This window comes from Tetrao urogallus (assembly GCF_951394365.1).
Source record: "Tetrao urogallus genome assembly, chromosome: 17".
In the NCBI taxonomy this organism is placed as follows: Eukaryota; Metazoa; Chordata; class Aves; order Galliformes; family Phasianidae; genus Tetrao; species Tetrao urogallus.
Window position 1 is genome coordinate 9,465,297 of NC_136830.1, and position 20,127 is coordinate 9,485,423.

The 20,127-nt window shown below is 48.1% G+C and overlaps 1 protein-coding gene across 1 annotated transcript in view; it reads right to left on the bottom strand.

Moving 5' to 3' along the window:
* The window catches only part of BICDL1 (BICD family like cargo adaptor 1), a gene marked incomplete at both ends in the record, with an annotated part of 41,115 nt that extends 21,022 nt beyond the window's left edge, over positions 1-20,093 (bottom strand). Inside the window, 2 exons of the mRNA XM_079543968.1 lie at positions 14,891-15,106; positions 19,407-20,093. Of these exons, the coding sequence (XP_079400094.1) occupies positions 14,891-15,106; positions 19,407-20,093 (903 nt within the window). The remainder of the gene's footprint in view (positions 1-14,890; positions 15,107-19,406) is intronic.
* Between the last annotated feature and the right edge of the window lie 34 nt (positions 20,094-20,127).

The window sequence follows — 20,127 nt, forward strand, 5'->3', positions numbered from 1 at the left end:
TTGAAACTAGATGATCATTGTGGTCCTTTTCAACTTGGGCCATTCAGTACTCCTATGACAGCAAATCTCCATTCTTGAATTTAATTTATTTTAAATGAAATTGTTTTAGTCTAAGGCTTCAGACCGGAGGTGTTCAAAAATCAATTGTGTGCCTAGGAGCAAGGCATGATAACTGAGCTCCTTGCAGCCTCTTACAATGGCTTTAAGCACTCTTCCTTTATTGCGAAGAAAATGAACTGTGTTCTGCTGAGGATATTTCATATGTGATGGCAAGTTAGCAGCAGGCACCAGGGAAGAAATGCTCACATGCTTTTAAAATCTTCACCTATGCACTCTCTTAAGCTTAGGATACATTCTTCTGGGATTTAGTGGTAACGTACAAACTAAAAGCCTTCCAATGTATTTAGACCTGATGCTCAGACCTGCACTCACAAACACGATTGCATGGAAACAGCAAAGTCTGTTCCTGTAGTTGTGAAACCAGCGGGTGCCAAAACAAATATTGGAGCTAAATTCTAGGAGTTGGCTTAAAACCTTTTCATTTCTATGAGGAAGCTTTGAGACAAGAAGGGAGAAAACTTTCTAAAACAGATATGTATTTAAACTTGGATATGTTGACCTGGGAGTTAGACGTGGCAGCTAATGAAACATCTCCCACTAACTTGTATTAACCTGTATCTCAAGAATAGCACTAAATGTGACATCCTGAGCAGTTTATCTCAAACCCCAGAGGAAGGAGAGTTAAAGAAATCTTTTTTCTTGTTCGGCTTGACTAAGGCGAGATAGAAGATGCTCTCTGCAGAATGCTTATTGTAGTTGATGCAGTAGAACTTGTAGTTACTTTCTGTAGAAAAATAAGGAGAGCTGAAAAACTGTATATAAACTGCTAATACTAGCTAGCATGGAAGCCCCAGCTTCAGGCTATTACTTCCATAAAATTATTAGTTCATCAAAGCCTTCCCCTCACAAGTAGATGTTAGATAGGGCCCTGGGCAGCCTGGTCTGGTATTAGATATGGAGGTTGGTGGCCCTGCCTGTAGCAGGGGGGTTGGAGCTTGGTGATCCTTGAGGTCATTTCCAACCCAAGCCATTCTATGAGTCTGTTTTAATCACCAACAGCACCTGTCAGTCACAAATGAAAGGTGAAGGACACACAAAGGGACAGGCTTGTCAGAAAGCCTCCAAAAACCAAAACAACCCCATGTGGCAGCACATCACAACTATGGTGCTTAAGTAAAACCATCCCAATGTGTTTTGTTGAAGATAGTTCTGGAGCTGACAGGTAGCATTTCACTTCAAAAAAAAAATATATATATATAATCTATTTCCTGGTCAACCAGTATTTGATTTGTCACTCTAAACATGACAAAATCATGCTGGATTTGTGCAGGCAAAAAGCTTTGGGAGATATCATGTAACTCAGCAATACTTCTTGCTGCCTTCAGCTATTCCTCAATTGCTGTCCTTTGCTGGCTCTTTAGAACATGAGGTCTTTGGAGCAGACTTCTAACACGAGGCAGACCTTGCTCTTGGTGATCACTGACAAAAGATAATTACCGTGTGTTAGTAATAGCATCTGAGCAGCCTGATCTGCTTAAGCAGAATACAGTCATGCACAAAGTGTGGGTCTGTGTGTAGTGAGTATATGCACGCTTCTCTGCTCCACTTTGCTCTGTCTCCACTAATGTGGCTCAGCTTATGACTCAGTGCAGCAGATGCTCCAGCACTGAAGTGCTTGTGTACCTTTTTGTGCAGTGCCACAGATGTAAGCACTATAAGGATTGGGCCTTTGTTGTAGATCCTCAGGGCAGGGCCTTGACCTTCAGAGCACCTCGATAGCAATATGTACAGTGATTTATAGCACGAGCCAGAGCTGCTAAATTAAACCACAGCAGGTCTGTTCCAAGTCCAGGATAGAGTTTCTGAATAGCACCTGTAACTCAGCTCGAAAGCTGAGTGCATTTCTGAAAATGGGCAGATCCTGTGCACGTGTCAGCCGGGTCTCCTCTGAAGACCTTGCATAGGTATTGCTATTGCCAGAGACACTGGGCAATGTGAGAGTCCAGAAACAAGAATATGGATCTCTCCTTGGAGTCTTGTCCTCCCACAGTCTTGTTTTTATGAAGTTTTTGCATGAATTTCTTAAAATAACAGGTTTTGGCAAACACACAGGCGTTCTGGTACTTTAAGTCTTACAAGGAGCCAGGCTTGGTGGAAAAATATATGGAGAAAATGCAGGCAGCAAACTTAGCTCAAAAAACAGAGTGAATGCAGCACATGCTGTGGGATGGTGTATAAAGTATACGTGCCAAATCATGGACATGCAGGAGAATGCATTATCAGTTCCAGTGACTGGAAAGAGCCTCTTTCTGTAACTCCATGTGAATGGGAGCCCACTGAAAAGGATAAAGGCTCTGTACTTGGCTGTGGGCCCCAAATTTGGCACGCACATACTCCTAGATTTGTACCCATAGCCAAAGTTTTTTCAAATGTAGGTCATGCTTCATTGAATCAAAAGCCCTTTTTTCCCTTGCAGTCCGAGCTGTTGCTCAGAGGTATCATTCCCAGTGTGGCTTCTGGCACTGAGGTTGCTGCTTTCTGACAACTGCCCTGATGCAGAAAAAGCATCCTGGACTCAGGTGCTTGGTGGGCAGCAGGTGCCAGGGGGACGTGGGGCCAGGGGAGGCACACAGCCTGGGTGTCCATGCAGCTGAGCTGTAAGCTGTTCAGGTGTGGGGTTTTGTAGGCATGGCACAAGGGCTGAGATTGGGAATGCTGTGATAATAGGGGCTGTGAGAATTACAGCCTGTCCTCTCTGTCTGGTATTAAGATGTTTTCTCCTGGTGGCTAAAGGCATCCTTGGCAATGTTAGCATGGGCAGAGCAAGGACAGTTCTGGACTCCCCTCCTCCACCAATACCTTCCTTTGAACCTCAGTGCTGTGGTTTAGAGATGGAGTGGGAAATGTCCATGGGCCCCATTTGGGTTATAGAAGTGAGGTGGGAAATGCTGTCAGTTTTGGTGTTTTTTAAGCACCAGGATGGATGAGAGCATTTTGTACCACATTTATGTACTTTGTGGCCCTAAACAGTAACAGAGGGCCCGTTAAATTACCCCAAATAAAGCACAACTGAACTGGTGTGTCAGTGGTTGCTCTTTACCTTCCAAATCTCCCTGATAAGTTACTGAGTTGTTGGGAGTGGCTTCCTTCTGCAATCCTGAGTGTGCTTAGATTTCAACTGGAAATCAAAGCAGCCATTCTTTAATTGCTTTGCCTTCAAAGGAGGGTGAGGGCTGCTTTGCAGGAACACGTGGCTTATCCTGCATTAGAGTGCAGGCAGATCTGCTGCCCACTTTTTACGCTACTACAGCAGGATTCTAAACTGGGACCTATCCTAGCATCACTGCCTCTAAATGATTTAATTTCCCTTCCTCTTGCTGCCAGAAAGCAAGAATAATGTGATCAGTGACAGGAGATCATGGTATTTGGCTCCCAGCAAATACTTCACTCCTGCTGCTGCAGCTGGATTTCTTTGTGCACAAGCCTGTGGTAGCAATATTACATCTACTGACTTCTTGCTGTGTTGAGAAGTGTCTAAAATGGTGCTGCTTAAAATTTCTGCTGGAGCACAGGCATGCAGTTCAGTCAGAACCATTTAATCCTCCCTGTGCTAAACCACCTGCTTTAGGCTGCTGACCCCTCTCCCTGTCCAGCATGTGACAAGGTGTGTGCTGCAGTGAGCAGATGGCTGGGGAGCAAACAGATCCACGGAAGCATGTAAGGAAATCATGTTGCATCATTGCTAAGGAGCTTGTGCCAAGACTTGGATTTTCTTATTCTGCCCACAGCGGCTTCCCCACCGCCCCTTTCCTTGGCTGGTTTGTGACCTAACTCCTGGAACAGTCTTGGAGACCTTCCTCAGCTCTCCAGCTGATATCTGATGGATATCAGCCATGATACATCACATCAATACAGCACTGTGCCAGAGATCTGTGTGTTTAATTACAGCAATACACTACAGCAGAAATTAAGAATATTGGGTGATTTCTTCTTTTTTTTTTTCTTTTTTTTTTTTTTGGTCCTGTTGAATTAGAGCAGATGCTCCCAAATTGAGGGATTATAAGAACTGAAAGGGACTGAAGGGAAAAAAAAATAAGTAGTTTAAACATGGCACCTGTGCACCACAGCCCCCAATGCCACCTATCACGTGGTGCTGCTCTGCTTCATAAGCTAGGACGCTGCTGTGGGATGGGTCTCATCTGTGTGTCATTAGCTCTGGCAGTCCAGGCAGCCTACCTGGAGACAAACAACTTCTTCCTCACTAAGCCCAAGTGTGTTTTGTTACCTGGACAAATGCTCTGCACGCAGAAAACTGGTGGTGTTGGAATTGTGCCTCACTGAAGTGATGCTTTGGTTGTGTCTGCAAGCAGCTGGGTGAGGGTGCAGGCCTTAGCTGCTTGATGGGGCAGAAAGCTTTGATGCAGATGTCAGAGGACGCACCTGGATTTCAAACACTGACCTGAATTCAGGTTATTTTTCAGAAATTAATTGCTTTAAAAGCACTGCATAAGTTTAAGCTCTTGTGGGGGATTTGGAATTTCCCAGCGTGATCCTCGCTGGCATCCAGGAACAAAGGAGATAAAGATATTAGAGGCCAAGTTTTCAGCACAAGCCTTCTCTTAAGCACTAGTTCAAAACACAGCTTTACTTGTCAGGCTGTTTATCCACGTGTCTCAAACTGCTTTTCTGGAGGACAGAAGACATACTATCACTTAAAAAGCACCATATTAGTTTTCATCCTTACTCAGGTTTACTGAAAGGTTCTTGGATTTAACATTATTTATGGCAACACTTGAACGTTACCAGGAAAGAAGCGAGTCCTGCCAGGTCTCCTCACAGAGCAGGAATTTACACGGGGGTTATCAGGCTCACTGAGGCTAATCCCTGCTGGCATTATACATCATCTGACAGTTGCCAAGGAGACAAGAATAATCTCAGCGAGACAAGATATGCAAGAAGGGTATTTATGGCCGTTTGCCTAACGATGCTGGTGGAATGCACCAAAAAGCGATTCTTTGAATGCCTCTGAAGTATCACCACCTCTGTGCTAAATATGGGAGCCGTGCTGCTGCAAAAGCACGGGCTTTCCCTATGATATTAAAGCAGCAGCTTGGCCTTCAGGTTTCCAACTCATCCTGCAAAAGTCTCGTCTGCCGTCACGTGAAGGGGCGGATGGGAGCTGCTGAGATGGCTGCCCATCTGTCTGCGCCCCGCAGCCTCGGCAGGCCGTATGTATAAACAAGTCATTATGGGCTGCAATGCTGACACAGGCTTAATGAAAACCATCCACTTCACGTGTTTGAAACACTAGCAGGTGTCTCCTGCAAATGTCTTGTATGGCAGACAGTGTGAGGGGAAGGGAGAGTGGAAAGCAGTGCTTGTATATATACAGGCAAAGAAGTGTGTATTCTGGCAGTGGCCAGAGTGTCCTTAGGGTGAACCCAGTGAGGCCAGCTGGCAGAGGATGGGGATGCTAACTAACATCACGTGCTGCTTGATACGTGGATCTGAACGGGCATTTTGCTCAGGCTGGGCCGTTTGCCCTGACCTGGAGTTGGCTTATATCTCTGCTTAGGGAGACTTAAGAGAAGCAGGAAAACTCGTGTCCTCATTCAAACAAGCTCACGCTGTTAGGAAAGGCTCCTGCATTGCATGTTTCACATAGCAAGACATTTTCTCAGTTGTGTGCTCTCTGGCAGTGAGAAAGGGCTGATGGAGGACCTGGAGCACTAAAACTGCCACTGTCCCACACAGGGCAAACCTTCCCTCCCCCGTGCTGAGGCAAGGCAGTGACCTGTAACAAAGGAGTGAGGGCTGCCTGTCTCCTTCCTTCCTTTCACAAGTTGAGCTTTTTGGCCTGATACTCTCTCTTAATAGAGAATTATGGAGGATAGGGAGGAGGGGAGAAAAAATGAAGTTTCCCAGGTTTTTGATGCCTTGATGCAAGTGGTTTCCTTAGAGGGAAGGAACCACTGAGAGGCAGCCCTCAGCTGATGCACTGTGTGTCGTGGTGCCAGAGTTAATCTCGGTAAGTAGCTCTGAGCTGCCGGGTTGGATAATGCCTAGAATGGAGACCTCTCTACGTGAAGTAAATCAATCTGCTAATCCTCTGTGGGTGGGTTTTGAGTTGTTTTAGGTCATGCAAATCAGTGGTGGCCATCCCAGATGTTTCTGCAGAGGCACCCATTCAGGGTAGGGTGCTGGCCGACAGGTCTCAAGGTGTCTACGTTTACTTAGCTTTAGAAGCATCAGGGATATGCAATTGCCTCTGGTGGGGAGAAAATGATGTTCCCAAGTGTGCATCATTGCCCTCCACCTCCCTGTGGAGTGAACTCATTCCTCCATACTACCAAAGCAAGCCAAGTGAGCCTGAGCAGGTTAAATAGTGGCTTTCTGGGCTGCCTGCTTGCCTGCAGTTCTGCAGGATGAGGATGTGCACACAGCCCCAGTGCTCCAGGGACAGAATGGCCCCAGGAAGAGGAGATATTACTGAAATCATCAATTTCATGCACTTTTGCCTTGAGCTTTTAAAGCTTTGAATATTTACCAGTTGTTGAAGAAGCATGCTCTCCAGTGCTAAGGTGGAAAGGGAAAAGTCAGCACCACGCTTAAGAAGAATTTGTACTCAAAGTGAAATACAACATTCAGTAAAGCCTAGGGAAATAAATCTCTCTGGATCAGAGGCAGAAACTACAGAAATCATTTGAGTTAGCAAATCCCCATGCAGCTTTGCAGCCGATCAATGGACGCTATTTGAAAAATGATCACATAATTCAGAAGAGATGGTAGATTTTGGCAAAACACCATCATTTGAGACCTTCTCATTTGGCATCATCTGTGCATAATTCTGCTGGAAAGCACAGCTCCCCTAGCAGCTGAATCTGCTCGAGATCTCATGTTCAAGCAAAGGTTGGAACCTCTCTGAATCCTTCCCTGTTTGCATTTGTTTTGACCCCCCCCTCCTCACCCCCAAGTTGCTTTGTGCCCACACAGAGTAAAAACACACGTGTGTTCCAAAGCTGTAGAGATGGTGTGTTGTTTGTGTGTGTTCCCTGGGGCCTTTTTCCTTCAATATTCACTAACAGCAGGATGATCTGACCTCACGTTACTGGGAGGCTTCTCTGCATGAAAGATCAGTTGATACCAGTTGTACTCTCACCTCTGGGAAGCTTCTCGCTCCCATCTGTTCTGGAATTGCCCAGCTGCATGGCATGTCTCCATTGCATTGTGGCCTCTATTAGAAGCTACCAAGAATCTCACTGATCCTCTGTATGTGCTCAAAATAAGCAGGATTTTGCTAAATGCAATTCTGAACAAAGCACTTGATGAAGCTTTAGGCTGTTTTGCGAGGGGCCTCTGATTTCATGGCTAATCAGAGCACCTAACACAGCTTGCAGACCTCCCTTCTGAGCTGTCTACCAAATTACAATTAGAAAAAGCAATCCTACTTAACAGAAAAAAGGAATTTAAAGACTTTCATTATAATGCGTGCAAAGTTTATAACCTGGAATGGCTCTTGAAAGACCAAATGTTTAATTGTTTTTTCTTGGGTAGAGATGTGCTCTGGTTCTAGCTAGTAATGCAGTGGCTGGATGCAAACACCTTCTGTGTCCTACTTTCTAGAATATCCTGGAGGAAGTGTTTACAGCAAGTGTGAATAAGCAGAAATATTCCTACAAAATCTTTTCTTCCCACGTCTCCTTACCTCTGAGCTACTGCATAATGAAGCAGCTCCTGTAAACATCAAGACCTGGACCCAAACAGAATAGCCACTTGAAATTTTTAGTACAGTGCAACAGGGGAATGAAGGGTTCATTCAGATTTTTATTTCCTTGTCGTATTATGAGGGTGGATGGTGATAGGGCAAGGGGGAATGGATTTAAACTGAGACAGGGGAGGTTTAGGTTGGATATTAGGAGGAAGTTTTTCACTCAGAGGGAGGTGAGGCACTGGAACAGGTTGCCCAAGGAGGCTGTGGATGCCCCATCCCTGCAGGCAACCAAGGCCAGGCTGGATGTGGCTCTGGGCAGCCTGGTTGTTGACTCTGCACATAGCAGGGGGTTGGAACTGGATGAGCACTGTGGTCCTTTTCAACCCAGGCCATTCTGTGGTTCTATGATCGTTTATCAAGTTCAATTTCAATTCCACGTTGGATTCCTGCTTTCAGGTACTCACGGCTCAGTGATGCTGCCCATCTGTCAAGGCACAAAGCCTTGCAGAAAGCCTTGAGGTCTGCTCCAGAACTACTTGCTAGAGGTGAAGGCAGAATGTGAGCTGGGCTTGGCTGGAGTACAAGGAAGAACAGCGTACAGCTGATTACCAGGTGATAAACAGTTGTACATAGGTGTTACCTAGATGGTGCTCTGGACACTCATTCCAGCTGATGAACTGCCCATGGAGGATGGGATGGCTGAGCTCTGGAACTGCTCCATGGGGCCAGTGTTTGTGGCTCCACCTGGGCACCACCAGCCTCCAAGATGGGAGATGGGCTGTGACAAACAACCAGTCCTGTTGCACCGTGCCTCCCAGAGCAGGGCTCACTGGAGGGTGGATGCACACAGTGCCCAGCCCTGGCAGAGTCACTCTGAGTAGAGTAGCAGACTAGAAAATCTCCCTGTGAGTGGCATGGACAACAGGCTGCTTTGGGCCAGGAGATCTCCAGAGTGATTTTTTTTAATTTTTATTTTAAATAAAGAGCAGTGAGCAGGAGAGGAAATAAGGGGATGAAATGGTGATGCCAGGGACACGTCCTGGCAGCGAGCCGAGCCCGCAGCCCCCACCACTCACTGCCTTGGACGTCACCAATGCGTTTCCCTGCGTGTCCTCTGACTGTCACAGCATCACAAGCAGCAGAATCACACCCAGTCGCCGTGGCAACATCACCTGCTGTGATGTGGTGTGCTGTTGCCTAGCAGCAAGCAAAGGGTCCCTGCAGATGGTGGGGTGCAGGTCCCCTGTCCTGAGGCTCCATCCAGCCTGTGGGTGGATGAATGCTCTCCCTTTTCCCCATGAACAGGGATTTGTGCAGTTCTGCCTTTCCCTGTAATGTGTTTTTAACCTCAGTGATTTTTAACTCTTTCCCTCCAGAGGGCTTTGTGCTGTGGTTCGCTAGCAGTGCGTGCCCTTGTTTTATTCTGTGTACATCCAGAAGAATGGACAGAAATCCATTCTGCCACTGCTTGCTAGTAACCAAAGGACACAGGGAAAAGAAACTGCTTGAAATGGATAGGTGCAAAACCTCTGAGCAGCCTCTGGGAGTGCCTGTTCCCCTGCCTGCTCCTCTTCCCTCGGTGTTTGTTACAGTTATGCCCTGCTGGTTCCCAAAGCTCTGGGTGCCTTGAAATGGGGTTAATGGGTGCTGCAGGGTTGGCAAGGCATTCACTGGGGGGGTTGAACTTTTCCTTCTGCCTGGCTCCCTTCACCCAGATGGATGGAACCCCACTGAGCAGTGACCTCGAGATGTCTTCTTGCCTTCTAGGGCACTGATTTGTTTCACTGTAGGACTTTGCAGGAGAGAACATGCAGCTGCAGTCACGTCCTATATTTACAGCTTGAGCATAGGAGGCCTCGGCGCTCCAGTCCTGATGTGGCACGAAGCTGAATTATTAACAAGTGCTTTCTGCTAGGGGAGAAGTAGCTGGTAAGAGGAAGCCATTCCTGCCTGCACAGTAATCAGTATTCAGCAGGTGATGGGGGATCTGGTTACGTGCTGCTGGGGTTTGGTGATACTCCAGAGGGGGCAGGCAGACGCAGGTGCCTCGTGTGGTCAGTGGGAGGTTTGCTGCTTTCAGTGGCTGGCCCTGGTTTGTGCAGTCTCTCCATTCTGTTGAATTTACACTGTCCAGAGGCGAAGCAGACCAAGGTTTGCTATGCAGGGCTCTTCACACCATCCCCGTTTCTGAAGTTTGTTTAGTGAACGTTTAACTTTATATTTTGCCATGACAGTCTTACAAAGAATTCAGTGTAGTGACCGATTCACACCTTGAAATGTCACAGTAACTCTTCTTCAGCTTTGCACCACTTGGGGCTCTCCTCTATCTAAAAAATAAAGCCCCCAAAGCAGTGCTTGGCTTGAGCCTGATTCGCTTCCATGCTAAGCATGGAGATTCACAATGTGCCCTGCTGTGCTATCACAGACAACTCAACAGACATAAGGCAGCTTGCATTAAGCATCCGTACATTAGAAATGAGTAATTAAAGACAAGCCAGCTCATAGGGTAATGGCTGCACATCTCTGGCATGGAAAAAGCACCGAATCTTGCCCAACACACTTGTTCAGTCACTGACAACAGGCCATTGTTTTTTCTAAGTGTGTTGTTGACCATCGGAGAAGATATTTAAAGCACAAGTGATTTGCAAAGTATGGTACCACATATTCTGTTCATTCTTGAATCATAGAATGGCCTGGGTTGAAAAGGACCACAACGCTCATCCAGTTCCAACCCCCTGCTGTGTGCAGGTTGCCAACCAGCAGCCCAGGCTGCCCAGAGCCACATCCAGCCTGGCCTTGAACGCCTGCAGGGATGGGGCATCCACAGCCTCCTTGGGCAACCTGTTCCAGTGCCTCACCGTGTTTCTTTCAGATCTAAGTCAAGAAGTGCCTGTTGGTCCTCCAGAGCTGCATGCTGCAGCACAAAGCAGGAAATGGAACTCCTTCCCTTGAAATATCACTGAAAGGAGGTTTTGTGGCCAGCAAATGCAAAGTCCTTTGGAGACTTCGAGGGCTGGCTGGTCGCTGCCTTTCTTTATCAAAGGGACTGACTGAAACCTCATTCTTTGTAGCAGTGTGTTGGCACTGGATGCTGAGGGAATATAAGAAGTTGGTGATTGAGGGTCCCTCTGAGGGATGCTGCAGTGCTCCTCTCTAAACAAAGAGCTATTTCAGCAGTGCAAGATGACACTTTGCTTCCTGCCACTGAAAAGGAACTTTCATTGCAAAAACTACCTGAGCTCGATGTCGTGAGATTACTGCCTTGTACTCGGTGTACCAGAAAAGAAACCCAACAGAACTAGGAAGGATGCATCCTTGCCCAAGTTGCAGCAAATAGCTCCAGGAGCCCAGAGCTGGTAGCAGGAAATGTGTGGGAATGCCATCTGGTAAAGCTCCTTAGAAACAGTGTGAAAGTCTTTTTTTTTTTTTTCATTCACTTCCTGACAAAGTAGTAATATGTTGCCTCAATATAGGCAAAGGTTGCTGTTGCTATTTATATTAGTAGCTCCTGGAAGCCCTGAGGTGGGAACAGCACTCTTGCTGTGGTTGCTGCTGTGGGTGCATGTAAGAGGAAGGCTTTCACTACGTGGCTCCCCATCTCCATTCTCCCCCTTTACTTTATGACTTAAAAGGATAAAGATTTTATTTATTTCTTCCAAATGGGGAACTGAAACAGATGGGAGAGACTGGAGAAGTTGGATACAAAACAATTTCCAAGCCAGGTGGAGCTGTACTTTGCCTCCTTTACTCTGAGTGTCGATGGTGAGCTGTATACCTTGGTGTGTGTGCTCTGCAGCTCTCCCAGGTGAAAATGAGCATCCTGTTTGGCCTGGGCACTGCTGAGAAGTACTACCTGCTCTGCTATGCTGAAGCAGGGGGAGGGAAATCCAATCATGCAGAAGGGATGCAATCACCACATAGAAAATTAAAAAATAAGGTTACTGTGAAGATCTTGAACTTGATCTTCGGCATCTGAGTCATGTCTTTCACTATGAGCTCCCAGCCTTATCTCATTTCCATATTGTTCAATGCTGTTAGAATCTGGCTGGTATCTCTGTTCAGTGTGGTTCTTTGCTTCTAACAGAAGGCTGTATTGCAAGAAGAGGCAAAGTTCCTTATAGCCTACTTACTGTTATTATATATGTAAAGTTCTCCTGTATCATCATCTCATCTGAAGACCTCAAGTCATTTTACAGACCTGACTGTAGCCTCTTGGCAACTCTAAGGCAAGACAGTTATCCCCAGTTCTAGAGACAGCAACAGTCTCTAAATCCCCAACGCTGAGTTTTCCTTGCCAGTCTGCGCCAGCATCAAGGATGGATTTTCCAGTCCCATGCTTTAATTGCAAGACAGAGCTTTCTAGGTCCCTTTGCTATCTGTGTGTGGGAGTGTGTGCTCAATTGGTTAGCATTTGTGCCAGGTTCATACTGGAAAAAAGCATGTGGTTGAGTTGGCCCTTCATCTCTGGGAAAGGTAGCATGAATTAAAAAAAAGAACTAAGGCTTAATTAGTAAAAGAGTATGACAGCAGGAAGGAGGAGGGCTAGGAGTTAGTGGATGCTGCCTGGCTCTAAGGTAGAAGGGGTAGAAGCTTGGAACCCCCAAAGAAGCAAGCTGGACGATGTGGGCTGGTAGGTTGTGAGGCTGAGACCATTACTTGACGTACAGAGCCTGGTGCCTTTCCCAGGGAGATGCTCAAGTATTGTGAAACTGGGCCACGAGGTGTTAATTGCTAATCTGTAGAAATTAAATTTTAAAGAGCCAGTGTCTGTTTAGCATAGAATGACTCATATCAGAGAGCAACATTTCTTTGTCCTCCTGTGAGTGAAACCTCCAGTAGGGGACTCAGTGACAGATGGGGGTAGAGCTGAGGCTCTGAATGAAGCTTTAATTGCCTTATCACTGATTTTTCTCAGTGTACTCCTCCCAGACAGAGCATTGTGACAAAAAATGCAGAGCTGGGGGCACAGAGGCTATCAGAAGCTGTAACTGCCCACCTTTGCAGGATTTTTTCTCTGCTGGTGATCAATCAGTTTGTGATCTCTAGAGAGACCCCAGCCTATGGCAATACAACTGTAGGCAAGTGTGTCTGTGTAGCTGCATCTGTTTATTGCACTAACGGGTCAGAATGATGTGGGTGACCAGGGCTTAGGCACTACTGCTGCCTCAAACACTGCACACACAACCACTTCAGAGCAAGAGAACTAGAAATTCTGAACTGCAAACACGGCGTAACAAGTATGCAGTAATCAAGGGCTGAGATATTTAAAAGCCTCAACCAAAGCCTTGGCTGAGCAACAAACCACTCCTGACCTGGCTTTGGTTTGCTTACGTTCTCATGACTCTAGGAAAGCTGTTTGCACACCTACCATGTCCTCGGCTATATCTAAGTTACTGGCAAGTCTTCACCAGGTGACAAAGCCATTGAGCAGTGAATCTTGGCCAGGAAGTCTCAGCAAGAGTAAGCTGCTTCCTCTGCTCATCTGAGCATCGCAGAACATCTGGTCCCCTACACAAAGCTGGGGGCAGGGGGGGGCTGAAGCAGCGAAGTTACTGCCAAGGAACCATTTTTTTTCCTGAGATGGGATAATTCTGAAGTGGGAGGATTATTTCTGGCAGTAATAGGGAGCGGAGGGAACAAAACCCATGTATTGACACTGCTGGTAGACCTAACTTGCTGGCTTCTTTGCACAAGGCTTTACTGAGCAGCTGGGCTGTGAGAGGCTCCTGCAGCACAAGTGTTAACTGAGGATAATCCCATCCAGTTTAAAGCCCAAAGCAAGCTGTTTGGTTTTCCTTTCCTACCTTCTAGACTGTCTTCATTACCTACTCACACTGGGACCACGACAGATCTGGTATCTCCTAGCCAGCAAAGCAAATCATGCATTCACAGAAAATCCCTGAGGGCCACCAAATCTAATGACAGCCAAATCTTTGGCCTTAGGTGATAAATCTGACATTACACAGGAAATCTGCGATAGAACCTCTTATCTGCATTGTATGTGAGATGCTCTGCCCAGAGAAGAGGTAGGAGATCCTCTCTACTCATCTGTTACACCTGGGAGATACTGTTTTAAAAACAGTGGTAAATTTAGCAGCTCTCCTAAGCTAAGGAAGGGTGTTTTATTCCTATTTTTTTTTTTAAACACCAATTAATCTACAGACTAAGTGACTTCCTTAGCACTTACCAGGAAAACCTGTAGCAGAATGAGGAATGATTTTTCTTTTTTCAACTTCCAGTATAAAATATTTTACTGAAGACCTCTTCCAGAGGCACAGGAAAACAGCACACCCAGATTGAGCAGGGACAAGTGAAAAGGCCTTTATTCTTGGCCCATTTCAGTCTTCTGTCCTAGTGTTGCAATTGAACTATTGACCCAACCCCTTAAACCATATCTTTGCCAGCTCCGGAGACCTACCTCTGAGTGAACCTGGTCTGAAATACACTCTTACCCTTAAGTGGATCTCTTCAGCACGAGTTTTGGTGCACGTTTTTGTTCTATTCTATTTTGGGGATGTGCAACTGGTGAGAAAATGCTTTCCTCTGCTGGAGTAACAGTGTTTCCGAGCAGTTAAGATTATGATCTGTACTGTCCAGTGGGAAGAAGAAGACAAGATTCTTAATTCTAGAAGACAGGTCAGCATCTAGGGGAGGAGGCAGCAACTGTTAAGTCTTTTGCTGTCAGGATGAAACCTATGCTGGAAAGAGTCAGTCAATTAGGCTGATTTGCAGCAGCCTTACGCCAAATCCTCTTTCACTCAGAGGCTGAGCTCTTTGCTGAAACATGCCATTCCAAGGAACTTCAGTAGGTTCTCAGACATTTACACATCACAAAATTATTTGCAGGGACAAACCATTGTGGAGCAGCATGGTGCATTCAGTTTAATAGCTTTACAGTCAATGGACATTCACTATAAATGGGGGTCAGCAAAGAGCCTTTCAGCTCTCTGGCCCTGCCCCAGATGTGCTTTTTTCTTGCATTTCATGTTTGCTCAGCCTATTCGTAAACGAAGACCAGATTTGCCAAATCAGATCAAGACACAAAGAGCTGAGAAAGGTACCTGTGTGTTAAATGACCACAACCCACACAGCACAACGTTTATCCCAATGCTCACTCACCCTGCTGAGCTGGTCCAGGAGTCTTTGGTTCTGTTCAGAGAGTTCCTGGACAGCCCGTGTCTTCTCACGGTCGGCTTCCCGCAGGTGAACCTGCTGCCTCTCCAGCTCATCCTGCAGCTGCTTCACGTCGCTTTCCAGTTCAGACACCCTTCCTTCCCATTCTCCTTCCTTGTTCTCAAACCGCCTCCGCAGCTCGTGCTTCTCTTGTTCCAGGTGCTATAGGTAACAGGGAGGGGGAGAAGAGGTTAGGGAGGGAGGAAAAAAGTGAGAGCTGCCTCCTCCTGTGCTCCTTCATGCTCAGCACCGAGTGCTTTGGTGCAGGAAGGAGAATGGTAGTAGAGCACGGCGGTGCATGGAGGTGGCAGTCCCACCCATGTCAGGGCAGGTCACAGCACTAAGCTTGCTTCTTGTTTCCAGCAGTTGGCCTCTCCTTGGCCTCTCTGCATCAGCACATTGAATTTTTACTGAAAGAACTGCCAAACGAGTAATGCAGGCTGCATGGCAATAGGTGGAAAATATAGGCCAGGCAGGCCAATCGATTGGCAGAGCCCAGCTAATTCCAGAGCAGGAATTATTATTAATTTCAGTGGGCAGTGGCAGAATTCTTTTAAAAGTTGCCTTTATAGTAAGAATTACACAAATCGTACCTTTAGTGCTGATGAGGAAGCTAGATGAGGCATCTTTCTTGTCATATGGGTCTTATGAACAACAGTTGAATCATCTATCCATTTGCTCCTTCTATTCCTGACCTAATTAGTTGCCTGGTGATTTGATAGTCCACAGTAACTCCATTGTTTGATGCAGTCCCCTCTGGGGTGGCAGTGGAGGCACTGAAGTAGTTTCTCTAGATGTGACATGTGCACATTCCGGGCTGCAAATCTTTCAGAAACGACTCTCAGTTCTGGAAACTGCTCTGCTTAGGACTGGTTGCAAAACAAGGGACAGCGTGAATCTGGTGGAACTTTCAGATGCCTTACAGGCTCAGTTAAATGAGGGCTTGACTGATACAGAGCTGCAAATTAGGTCAAAATAGATTTGTTGTGCCCGTTTGAAAGAATCTCTGCTCTGAAAATCTGAGCTCGGATTTCCCTTGGTGCCTGACACCACGTGTGTGCTTGTAGAGCAGTCGCAGACTGGGACGCGGCCGCGTCCTGAGATCAGAAGGGAAACCTGAAGAGCAGGAGCCCTCTCCTTGCTGTTTGTTTTCTGTCCCCCACAATAACCTGCTGCTACTCTCTACTGGATTCACAGCCTTTTAGGAACATGTCTCAGCAAAGAACAGAAAGCCACTGGGCCCAGCACTGGCAGCATTTTTCCCAGGTTATCATCCCCCAGTGAGCAATCCCCTATGACGCTTATGTTAGGAAGGGAAAATAAACCTGCTAGGAGGGAAAGAAAATTGCACTGCATCTGTGTGAAGTGGCTTTTTATTGCTTGTTAGGAACACAGGCTGTGAGGTGGCTGTTTCCCCTGGGTGCCTAGTGCCGATGACACACAGCTTGCCTTGCAGGGTCTTTGTCACCTTCCTGGGCAGCAGTGAATGTCAGAGCTCTGCACTTCCCCAGCAGCCTCTGGCCTGTGTTATCACTAACATTTCACCCCTCTTGCTCTGCAGAAGATGCTGTATTGTCTCCCTGATCTTATCCCTAAATCTTCTATGCACTCTTCAGCACAATGTAGCAATGCCCTGCTTGTAACCCTCCCAAATCCTTCTGCAAATCCAGGACTTTCTGGAAAACCCTCAGATGCAAGGGGTAAAAACAAAGCCAAGTGTTTTCCCGTGTTGCCAAACGCTGAAGGAATGAGTACCCCTTGCAAATACTCAGCATTACAATCATCATTTTGAATGCACTAAGTGGGAGATCCTAATGCAAGGCCTGTGACAACTAAGGGTGGCTGGAGCAGCCACAATTCCGCTTTCAGCAGCGCACTAAAAACGCTGTATTTCACAGCTCTGCCTCTCTCACTGCTAGGCAACGTTGAGAAAGATCCAGGTCCTTCTCTAAATGGAAGGTGAAACTTCAGCCTGCCGAGGAGCAGCAGTGCAGCTGAAGTTCCTTAGCACACACAGACATCCCACGTGTGATTTAGAAGCCACCAATGAGCCTTGCTGGTCATTTACAAACCACTTCAGTGCCTTGGTGCAAAGGAAAACCCGTGCTACACATAGTGTCCTGCTCCTGCTCCTGCACTCATAGAACCATAGATCCACCAAGGTTGGAGAAGACCTCCAAGATCATCCAATCTGCCTACCACCAATATAAACATATAAACATAAACTAAACCATGTCCTTTAGCACCACATCTAAGCATTTCTTCAACACCTCCAGGAACAGAGACCCCTGGGCAGCCCATTCCAGTGCCTGACTGCTCTTTTGGAGAAGATATTTTTCCTAACATTCAGCCTCAAAAAGCTGAGACGAGACAAACATCTCTGTACCAACAGAACAAGATATGAAATGCCTCAACCACTTGAGGAGGATAAAACTGGGATCAAAGATCAGTTTATTACAGTTGTATGTTTAGACATGAACTCAAACTCAGAGTTTTAATTGAAATCAGAGGAGGGGCGGGTGGTGGGAACGCTGAGCTTCAGTGCCACACCTGCAAAACCAGAACGTATTTGGCCAGCAGCAGCTGTCTCTGCCCTGTGTGTGCACTGCCCCAGGTAACAAAGCTGACCTAGGAACAAGAGACGTTTCTCACCAGTGTGGTGACAACACTGCAAAACCAGTCTTGAGGCAAAGCATCAGAAGAGCAGCACGTTGGCTGCTGGGAAATGGAGAGGTTCCCATAACCAACTTGGGGGGGAAATCTCTCCTCTTGAATGCTGCTCATACATCACTGTGGCAGTGCAGCTGTCACCAAGATTTCATTTGAGACTTTGCTTCTGGTCATCAGAGAGCTCTCAGTGTAGGGAAGGAGGTTAAGGGATGCGAGTCCTTCCTTCCCATTCCTCCAAGAAGGAAAAGCTTACTGTGAAATTCACTTCAGTGGCAACAAGAAGAAGCTAGCTTTTAATCTAAACAAGGATTGCAATGTTGTAGAATACTGCTGTTCAGGTTTGTGTGGGTCAAGGATCACAGATTCAGATCTGATAAACCCAGCAGACAAAAAATCCCTTAAGCAGGGAACTTCTATCAGATGCATCACCTGAAAAACCAGAACCTGTCATTCAACTGGAAAGTTGGAGCAATAGCAATGGGATGAAAAATGCAAACAATTGGCAGAATTTCTCATCCTTTCCTTCACCTCCTAAATGGATCCATAAAAGTGGAGGTAAGCATTTGGGGAATGTTATTCAAGCACTGTAAAGCCTGAGTTTTTTCTCCTCTCCTTTTCACCTTTACATTCTGCAGATAGTTGTGTTTGAGACCCCCAAACTCACAAAGGGGCAGCCCAGGAAGTGCCTCATGTTGTGCATTTCTCTTGGATGATAGGAAAGGTTTTACTCCAACTCATGGGGAATCCACGTCAGCACAATGCCACAGACGTCTGCTCTTGCTTAAAGACCAACCCAAAAACATTCACTCCAGCAAATCGTCAGTCTGAGAAATTCTGGTCTGACAAACAGCGCTGCTAAGTCACAATTTGGACAAATGTCACCTTCGGTATTGCTTCTAACCGAACAGCAAAGAGAAAGGGAGCAGCTACGGTGAAGTGCTGAGTTTAACAACAGGGAGGAATTTCTCCTTTTGGGAAGAAAGAGGTCTGAGAACAAAGGCTGTGCAGTAATGTCATGAATCTGACAGTACTCGAGGGGTGTAAATCCGTGAGGAATGAACACGGGAATATGTAGGAATGCACAAAGAATTGGCCTAGGGCCGTTACTTGAAATTTGGGTGTTAACCAAGCATTGTTCAGACTCTCTCCAGGAAGGTGAGAAGCTGTGCTGCAATTAGGAGCTCTGCTGCTCGCTCAGAGAAGGAACATTGCAAGAATATCTCTAAAACGAAGATAGTTGTACACTGTCGTGTGAGAGAGTTGTTCTGAAGGAAGCTGCCTACACGACTCTTATTCTTTGTAATAACTCCATCTCAACCTTAAAAACCAATGCATTGCTCAACCCACCGGGCCCCCGGCAAACGGCTCTGAGATACCTGTAGGTATTTTTCAGAGCAACCAGCAAGCAGAAACCTATCAGCGGGGCTTATCTCTTGCCACGCTAATGCCTCAGCTGCAACAGCTTCAGCAGAAAGGTTCCAAACGCCCCGTGCCTCGGTATCAACGTAACTTACGAGGCATTTCTGCACGGTGCGCGTCTCCCCGCCCGGCTGGGACGTGGGGCAGAGCGGCAACCCGGGGCCTCCCGAACGAGGCTCGCAGCCCCTCCTCGGGCCCGCACGGCAGCCGGGAAGCGGGGACGGCAGCACCCCAGGCCTAGGAGGGGAGTTTCGACCCTTTCTTCTCTATCGCGGCCGCGCCCGGGTTGATCGGGGAAGGGGAGCGAACCCGGGGTTCCCGGGGAACGCGGCCCCGTGCGGGGGCCCTGCGGAGCGCTGCGGGCCGGCCTCACCTCCAGCTTGTCGGTGAGCTCCTTGTGCATCCTCTCGTACTGGCGGCTCATGTCCTGGTTGCGCTCGAGCAGCGCCTTGCCCAGCCGCGCCGCCAGCACCAGGTCCTTCTCCTTCTGCCGGATCAGCGACAGCAGCTCGGGGTCGCGGGCGGCGGCGGCGGGCGGCGGTTCCGGCGGTTCCCCGGCGGCGGCCAGCAGCGCCAGCTCCTCCTCCAGGGCCAGCTCCAGGGCGGCGGCCCCGGCGGCGGCGGCGGCGGCGGCGGCGGGCGGCTCCATGCCGCCGGCGCTGTCCGCCTCCGCCGGTGCTGACCCGGCGGCGGGCAGGCGCGGGCACGGCGCCGACATGGCCCTGCGCGCCGCCGCCGCCGCTCCGCTGCGCCCCCCGCGCCCGGCCCGCGGCTGCGGCTGCTGGGCGGGGAGCGCCGCCGCCCCCGGCCCCCGCCCCCCGGCGCCGCGCCCCGCGTTCGGCGCCCCGGCCCGGCCCCGCGGACGCGGCGCGGCGGTGGCTGCCGACGGCCGGAGCCCTGCGCGCGTCTGTGCCGGCCGCGCGTCTCCCCGTCCCCGCTGCGCCCGCCCGCCGCGATCGGCTCTGGCCCGTTGCGCCGCGGGCCCGGGACAAAAATCCCCCCGAAATGCTGGGCTGGCGTGAAAGGCCCAAGGAGGGAGCAGGGCGCTCTGACGGGGCATAGCGCTTCGTTCTTGCTGCCTGCCCTCTCCTTCA